General features: G+C 30.9%; 1 protein-coding gene across 1 annotated transcript; it reads right to left on the bottom strand.

The window, feature by feature from the left end:
* Positions 1 to 1,019: 1,019 nt before the first annotated feature.
* On the bottom strand, positions 1,020 to 6,089 carry LOC113376791 (EEF1A lysine methyltransferase 2-like; the record flags this gene model as incomplete). Its single annotated transcript, XM_026616848.1, is given in 2 exon segments — positions 1,020 to 1,672; positions 5,904 to 6,089. Coding segments are annotated over 2 exon segments (656 nt in total), but the record flags the coding sequence as incomplete, so codon positions are not given.
* Positions 6,090 to 8,869: the final 2,780 nt, after the last annotated feature.

Here is an 8,869-nt window from a genome sequence, read left to right as displayed (position 1 = left end):
AAAAAAATTAATAATTTTTTTTTTCAATTTTTTTTTTTCAAAAAAAAGTAATTTTTTGTCAAATTTATAGTTTCTCAAAAACTTATTTTTTCGAAGTATTTTTTTTTTCAAAATGTTAATCGTTTTTAAAAAAAAATAATAATTTTTTTACGGGAAGTTGCAGCAATTTGCCTTAAGGCACGATGCCCTAATTGCCTTAAGACAGAATTCCACTTACAGCTAGTTATCTTTTTTAATTCAGTTTGTTCATCAGTAGAGTTCTTTTTAACAAGTTTCTTAATTTGCTCGTCGGTAGAGTCCTTTTCCATCTTTTTTTTTGAATTTGTTAGTCAGTAGAGTCCTTTTTATCATGTTTTTCCTGAATTTGTTTGTTAGAATAGTTCTTTTTATAATTTGTTTGCCTGTATTAGTCAGTATAGTCTTTTTTATCGTTTTTTCCTAAATTTGTTCGTCAGTAAAGTCCTTTTTATCATTCTCGTCTGAATTGGCTCTTTAGTAGAGTCCCTTTATTAATTTTCTAGCTCAAAATTGAACTTTACTCGTCAGTAGAATTAATTCAGGATTTAATTGTAAATTCAGTTAGCTTGTCAATAGTTTTTTTTATATTTTTTAATTCAGTTTGCTCGCCAGTAGAGTTTCTTTTTCTTTTTTTTAATTCAGTTTGATCGTCAGTAGAGTCCTTTTTTCAACTTACAAATTAAATTTGCTCGTCAATAGAGTCATTTTTAATTTCTAAATCTAACTTTTTGTTTTACTAATTTTATTTTATGTCTTGTGGTTTACTTCGTCGGTAGAGTCTTGTTTTCTAAAATAATATTTTATCATTTTACTTTCATTTGCTCGTCAGTAGAGTCCTTTATTAAAAAACTGTGTGTAATTGTAAACATAAACTGTATTTATAAAAACTTTTACAAAAATAACACTCTTACATTTCATATCATATACAATATTAACCACTAAAAATGGTATAACTCAAACTTACTCCTAAAAATTTAATATTTAAAAAAAATTCTACATGCTTATAATAATTTCACTTTTTATTTCAACTTTTATTACACATTTATTCAAAATCTCAAGTGTGAAGACAGCTTTAAACGCTAAAGCCCTCCACACACTTAACCGGCTTCACACAAAACCAATCTCACTCACCACATACAAAACCCCCAGTGTGAAACCAGCCTTACCCTAAAGCGCCCCTCACACTATACAATTTTCATTTCCCTTTTTTTAAAAACAACCGAAGTGATCAAACTCCCACTCTTACCCCCAAAAGTAAACCTGGGCGTAGGTATAACCTGTATTAACTCAAACCTGTCACCGAAACTCCTAACCAACTCCTGTTCCGTCCAATTGCAACTGGTTAAAACCAACAGACCATCCTGGTTCATCAGGTGCCATATGTTATCGATATACTTCAACCTTTTTCTCCTGGTGTCGTCAGGACACAGGCTGATGGCGTCGTAGGTTCCCTTGTCGTGGATGATTTTGAAAGGGCCCAGGTTCGAGATGTTTTCCTCGGACAGGATGTCGAATTTGTGATAATCGATGTTGAGTTCTTGTTTTTCTGCGATCGCCTTTGCGAGTTCGACGGCTGCCTGGCTGTAGTCGACGCCTGTCAGGTTTGTGAACCCTTCTCGGGCCAATTCTATGAGCGTCATGCCGTTGCCGCAACCTGGGAGAAAGGAGATAGATATAAAATATAAATATTATTAGGGTGGTCCTTAATATGGATGTGTTCGAATCCTTGCTCCCAAGGGCTCAAACCCTACAAAATTAATATAAGAATATTCCCTGAAAGTTTCAGCCCTTAATATTAACATTTAGATAGTCCGCCATGTTAATAATGAATGTACGGAACTTTTAATTGACGTGCGGACTATCTAAATGTTAATATTTAGACTTGAAACTTTGAGAGAATTTTCTTTTATCAATTTGGAAGCGTTTGAGCCCTTGGGAGCAAGGATTCGAAAATGTCCATATCAAGGACCACTCCAATATATTTAAACCTTCGCGGGCTAATTCTATTAGTATCATGCCGTTGCCGCAACCTGGAGGAAAAGGAGATAGATATAGAATATAAATATTATTAGGGTGGTCCTTGATATGGATTTTTCGAATTTTTTTGCCTGCACTTAAAATAAACTTCTTATTTTTAGAAATTATTTATGGAAAATGGACTCTACTGACGAGCATACTTAAATTTTGATCTAAAAAATTAATAAAGGGACTCTACTGACGAGCAAACTTTAATTTTGATCTAGAATATTTAAAAAAGAGACCCTACTGACGAGCAAATTTAATACAAAATTTTAAATTCAAATGCCTGTTTTATTTTTCCAAATCAAAATTAAAGTTTGCTCGTCAGTAGAGTCCCTTTAATAATTTTCTAGATCGAAATTAAAGTTTGCTCGTCAGTAGAGTCCCTTTTTGTCTTAGCAATTTTTTTTAACATTTTTCTTTGACGTTTTTCACAAACTTAATTTGCTAGTCGAGTTCTTTTTCTAAATCCAATTTTTGTTCGTTAGTAGAGTTCCTTTTTTAATCCTCTAGATCGTAATTCAAATTTGCTCGTCAGTAAAGTCCTTTTTTATCTTTTTTGTTTGCAATTTAAGTTGCTCCTCGGTAGAGTCCCTTCTTCGTCTTTCAGTTTTCCAAATAAATTCTATTTTAAATTAATAAACCCTTCTTTATATGTAAAATCAAACCTAGTAGATATAAAAAAAACTCTACTTACGAGCAAATTAAATTTAAACCGAAAAAGGACTCTATTGAAATTTGATCTAGAATATTAAAACTGGGACTCTACTGACAAGCAAAATCGGTCATTATTAGAAAAATGTCATTTAAGAAAAATAATTCTACTGAGCAGCAAAAAAAAATTAGAGGTCAAAGTTAAGAAAGAGACTCTACTAATAACCTAACTTTCATTTTGAATTTTCAAGTTTGAAATAAAGTTTGCTCGTTAGTAGAGTCATTTTTGAATAACTTAGATCAATATATAATTTGCTTGTCAGTAGAGTTCTATTTTATTTGCTAGATTATTTAAAAAATTTCTCGTCAGTAGAGTCCCATTTTAAATCTTCTAAATCCAAATTAAATTTGCTTATCAGTATAGCCCCTTTTATTTATTGTTTACATTATTCGATAATTTGCTCGTCAGTAGAGCCTCTTTTTTATATTTTTTATTTTAGAACAAAATTAATATTGGCGCGTCTGTACAATCCCTTTTCTTATCTTCTTTATTAAACTAAATGTGTTTGTCAGTAGAGTTCCTTTCGATCTTGCTTGTTTTCTCTCCAACTAATAATTTTCTTTCTACTAACAATAAATTTAAAAAAGTGATAAAAAACTCTACTGATGAACAAATTCCCGAAACGATTGAGTAATAAATTTGGACAACAAAAAATTATATTGATAAGCAAAATTAACCGAAAAGTGATGAAAAAGAACTCTACTGACGAGCAAACTTTAATTTTGGTAAATAAAATTAATAAAGGAACTCTACTGACGAATAAACTTTAATTTATATCTAGAATGTTAAAAAAGAGACTCTACTGACAAGCAAACCCAAAATTTGACCAAGAAAATATAATAAGGGACTCCACTGACGAGCAAACTTTAATTTTTGTGTAGAAAATTAAATAAAAACTGTACTGACCAACAAACTTTAATTTTGAATATAAAAGAAGGAACTCTACTGACGAGCAAACCTAAAATTTAACCTAGATGATTTAAAAAGAGACTCTACTGACGAGCATACTTTAATTTTGATCTAATTTAAATAAAAAGGACTCTACTGACAAGCAAACTGGAATGAACTGATGAACTGAAATTTTGGTTTAGAAGCTTGAAAAAGGACTCTACTGAAGAGCCAAATAAATATTTTAATACAGAAGATAAAAAATTTTCAATTTTGATCTAGAGTATAAAAAAGGAACTCTACTGACAAACAAACAAAAAAAATGATAAAAAGGACTCTACTGACGAACAAACTTTAATTTTTATTTAGAGAATTAAAAATGAGACTCTACTAAGAAGCAAACACAAAATTTCGAAATCTTTTTTCTCAAGCGATTTAGAAAATGAAAAGGACTCTACTAACGAGGAAATCAAATATCTATCTAGATTTCAGGAGATTAAAAGAAAAACTTTCCAAAGTAGAGTTTCTTTTTTAATTTGTTTGTCAGTAGAATTTTTTTCTTTGATCTTACTCATCAGTTCAATTTGTCTAAAATGAGATTGGACTAATAATGACGAATTTTGTTCATTTGCAGTGTTTTTTTACATTTTATCCCTTTTTCTGATTTTGCGCATCAGTTTAAATTCATTATAAGTTTGCTCGTCAGTAGAGTCCCTTTTACTTTTTTTCAAAACTTGCTCGTCGGTAGAGTTCATTTTTTAACATTCTAGATCAAAATTAAAGTTTGTTCGTCAGAAGAGTCACTTTTTTATCTTTAAGTTTGCTAGTCATTAGAGTCTCTCTTTATCCTTCAGTTTGCGAATTCATTTTGCTCATCAGTAGAGTCCGTTTTGTATCGTTCAATTTTTTATTTAATTTTCTCGTCAGTAGAATTCCTTTCTTATCTCTAAGAAAGTTTGCTAGTCAGTAAAGTTCCTTTTTATCATCTTTTAGTTTGTAAATAAGTTTTCTCGTCAGTAGAGTCTCTTTTTTGTCTTTTAGTATTAAAATTGAGTTTGCTCGACAGTTAAGTCCTTTTTTTATCTACAAGATCAAGATCAAGTTTGCTAGTCACTAGGAGTCCATTTTTTATCATAGAAAGTTTGCTAGTCAATGGAGCCTGTATTTATTCTTCAGTTTATTGGCCAGTAGAGTCCCTTTTTAATATTTCGGTTTCCTATATAATTTGCTCGTCAGTAGAAACTTCTTCTTTATTAACTTCCCGTAGGGTAAGTTATTGTAATGGGCCGAAAATCGGAATTGAAAATTTTTACATTTCTCGACGTTTTGAAGGTTTCTGAACGTTTTGGCATACCTCAGAAAAAATGGATGTGTGTGTGTGTGTGTGTGTGTGTGTGTGTGTATGTATGTATGGATACAAATTTTCGTCCACGTTTTCGGGCGTACGGATCAACCGATTTGAACGGTTTAAAAAACATTCGATTCCTATTAATAAGGAGAAGAGCTGATTAGTTTTTGGCAAAGACAGGTCCAGCCGTTTCGGAGATACGGAGCAAAGAGTGCGGAAAATAGAAATCGAGTTTTTGAGAGAACGGAGTATCCGATTTGAATGATCTAAAAAACATTCAATTAGTAATGATTGGGAGAAGTGTTATAGTTTTTGGCAAAGGCAGGCCCAGCCATTTCGAAGATACGGAGCTAAATATGTAAAAAATGGCAGTTTTTGAGAGAACTAAGCGTCCGATTTGAATGATTCAAAAACCTTCTGCTTGTCTTAACAAAATAATTGATTTTGGAAAAAAAAATTTTTGTTCCAATTTTTTTTTTTTTTTTAGTTTTTTGTGAAACAAATAATTTCAACTCTGCAATTCAGTTTATATAATATTTATAAATATTAGACAATGTTACAATATTTATAATAATCTATTTGAAAACATTCAGTATTTCTCGAACGTTTCGTTACGGTACGGGAAGTTCCAGCAATTTGCCTTAAGGCACGATGCCACCCACCCCACTAGTTAATCTTTTGCATCAAAATAAAATTTTGCTCGTCATAGAGTTCCTTTTTGTTATTTTTTTTGTTCGTCAGTAGAGTCTCTTTTATTTTTTCCAAAATTTAGTTTTCTTGTCAGTAGAGTCCTTTTTTATCTTGAGGTTTATAATTTGGTTTGTTCGTCAGTAGAGTCCCTTTTTAATTTTCTAGATCAAAATTAAAGTATGCTCGTCAGTAGAGTTCCTTCTCTCAATTAATCCCACTACCCACCTATATCTATGATATTATCCTCGAACGACACCAATTCGCTGTCCACCATCCAGTTGACTATTCTGATTTCGGCGTCTTCGCCGAACCAAATCTCCCCGACGTCGCCGTGACTCTTGTAATTCTCGATTTCTCTCGCGTATGCGTCGTCCCAATACTGAAGCGTACCCAGTTCGCTGCCCTCCAACTCTTCCACGACGACGACATCCTGAAAAAAATAGAATAAATAGAATAACATTGGAAGAAGATGTTGTGCGCGAAGTGATAAACTAGAAAAGGAAACTCTACTGACAAGCAAACAAAACATTTTATAGTTTTATATTTTTTTAATTTGCTCGTCAGAAAGTCCCTTTTTACATTATTCCTTGTTTGTTCGCCAGTAGTCTTTTTTGTCATTTTTTTAAATTGTCCGTCGTAGTAGAGTCCTTTTTCCTTAATTTGATCGTCAGTCGAGTCCATTTTACATTTTTTTCTTATTCGTTCGTTAGTAGTGTCCCTTTTCTACTTTTTTTAATTTGCTCGTCAGTAGAGTCCTTTTTCTCTTTTTAATTTGCTTGTCAGTAGAATTCTTTTTATATAATTTTTTATTTGCTCGTCAATAGAGTCCCATTTTACATTTTTTTTCTAATTTGATCGTCAGTAGAGTTTAGATATTAGTTTCTTAATTTACTCATCATTTTATTTATTTTTAATTTATCGTCAGTAAAGTCCTTTTTTACAAGTGTTTTCTGAATTTTCTCGTTAGTTAGAGTCCCTTTTATACATTTGACCGACAGTAGAGTCCTTTTTCTATTTTTTAATTTCCTTGTCAGTAAAACTTTTTTTATATTTTTTTCATTTGCTCGTTAGTAGAGTCCTTTATATATTATTTTGATGTTTGAATGATGCAAACATAAAACTAGTGTGGTGTATGGCATCGTGCCTTCGGGCAAATTGCTGGAACTTCCCGTACCGTAATGAAATATTCCCGAGGAATTTTAAACGTTTTCAAATATATTATTACAAATACTGTAATTGTTTCATTATTTTTACTACCTTGTTATATCCGAGCAAATCAAATGTCCTTTCTTTTAGAACAAAATTAAAGTTTGCTTGTCAGTAGAGTCCCTTTCAAAACAAATTAGGTTTGCTCGTAAGTAGAATTCCCTTTCGCTGTAGTTATTTTTATATTTTTATTTGCTTATCAATAGAGTCCTTTTTTAACAATCTAAATCAAATTTGCTCGTCAGTAGAGTCCCTTTTTATTCTTTTATCTCAATATTTTGTTTGCTCGTCAATAGAGTCCCTTTTTGTCTTCAAGTTTATAAAGTTTGTAGAATCCTTTTTTCTCTTTACATCTAACAAATTAAGTCTGATCGTCAGTAGAGTCCTCTTTTAATCTTCTAACGTCGAGCAAATTTGAAAAAATATTAAATGGACTCTACTAACGAGCAAATTTATTAGTAACAGAAAAGTAAGAAAAGGACTTTACTGACGAGCAAACTTTAATTTTGTTCTAAAAGATAAAAGAAAGGGCTAGAGTCCTTTTTATATATATTTTTTTAATTTGTTCGTCAGTAGAGTCAACTTTCTTAAATTTTTCTAAATTTGCTCGTCAATAGAGTCCTTTTAATCATTTTGGTCTTAATTGTTGGGTCAACCAAGTTTTTTATCATTTTTAAAAACATTGCTCGTCAATAGAGTCCCTTATTTTACATTTTTATGAATTTGCTCGTCAGTAAAGTCCTTTTTTTCTCTTTTTTTAATTCGCTGCCCTTCAACTCTTCAACTACATCCTGAAAAATAAAATAGATAGAATAGATAGAATAGATTCTTGTCTCATTGACGAGAATTAATAAATTGATACAAAAATTATATTAACTCCAGTCGCCTCTAATACACTTTTGTCTTTAATCTATTGTCTATAGTGACTAATAACTCATTACATACTATCATTGTTTTGTCAGTAAAGATTTTTATCTTTTTTTTTTAAAATTTGCCTCGTCAGTAGAGTCCCTCTTTCTCACTTTTTTTTCTAAAATTTCTTGCTAGTTGAATAAATTATAATTAATAAAGTCGCCATCTAACGGTGTGCATTTACAAATAACCAAAATCTGGTAGGAGCACTGTTTGACCCGCCATTTTGAGCTTTTAATTTTATTCTTATTATTATATGAAATATAGTTGTAAATAATATATGGTTAAGATAACATCGCTGTTTCATTTAAATTTATTATACAATAGTAAGGCTCTTTACATTTTTTTTAATTTGCTCGTCAGTAGAGTATTTTTTGCATTTTGTTCTGATTTTGTTCGTGAAATTGTTTGTCAGTAGAGTCCCTTCTTACATTTGACCGACAGTAGAGTTCTTTTTCATTTTTTTTCATTGCTCGTCAGTAGAGTCCCTTTTTACATGTTTTTCATTTGATCATCAGTAGTCATTTTTCATTTTGTTTGATAGTTTTTTTCTCTCTTTCTTCTAAATTGTTTGTAGAGTAGAGTGCCTTTACACAATTTTCTAAATTTGCTCGTCAGTAGTCTTTTTGTCATTTTTTTTTTTTTGCTCGTCAGTAAGTCTCCTTTTCATTTTTTCTTAATTTGTTCGTCAGTGGAGTCCTTTTTGACATTTGCTCGTCAGTAGAGTCCTTTTACATCTTTTTAATTTGTTCGTCAGTAAAATTCTGTTCACATTTTTTTCTAAATTTGGTTATCAGTAAAGTCCTTTTTACATTTGACCGACAGTAGAGTCCCTTTTCATTTTTTTTAATTTTTTAGTACGTAAACCTCTTTTTATTTATTTTTAATTACTCGTTAGTAGAGTCCTTTTTATATTTTTTTAATTTACTTGTCTTTACTGAAAGACCAAATTTAGAAAAAAAATATAAATGCAACTTACTGACAAGCATATTCATAAAAGTAATAAAAGACTCTACGGGCAAGTATATTCAGAAAAAAATATAAAAAGGGACTCTACTGACAAGCAAATTCAA

This window comes from Ctenocephalides felis, unplaced genomic scaffold (genome assembly GCF_003426905.1).
Source record: "Ctenocephalides felis isolate EL2017-DRISC unplaced genomic scaffold, ASM342690v1 CF-g0.4_SCAFFOLD_01886, whole genome shotgun sequence".
Lineage (NCBI taxonomy): Eukaryota > Metazoa > Arthropoda > Insecta > Siphonaptera > Pulicidae > Ctenocephalides > Ctenocephalides felis.
The sequence above is the reverse complement of the archived record's forward strand: the minus strand, read 5'-3'. Positions and strand labels throughout refer to the sequence as shown.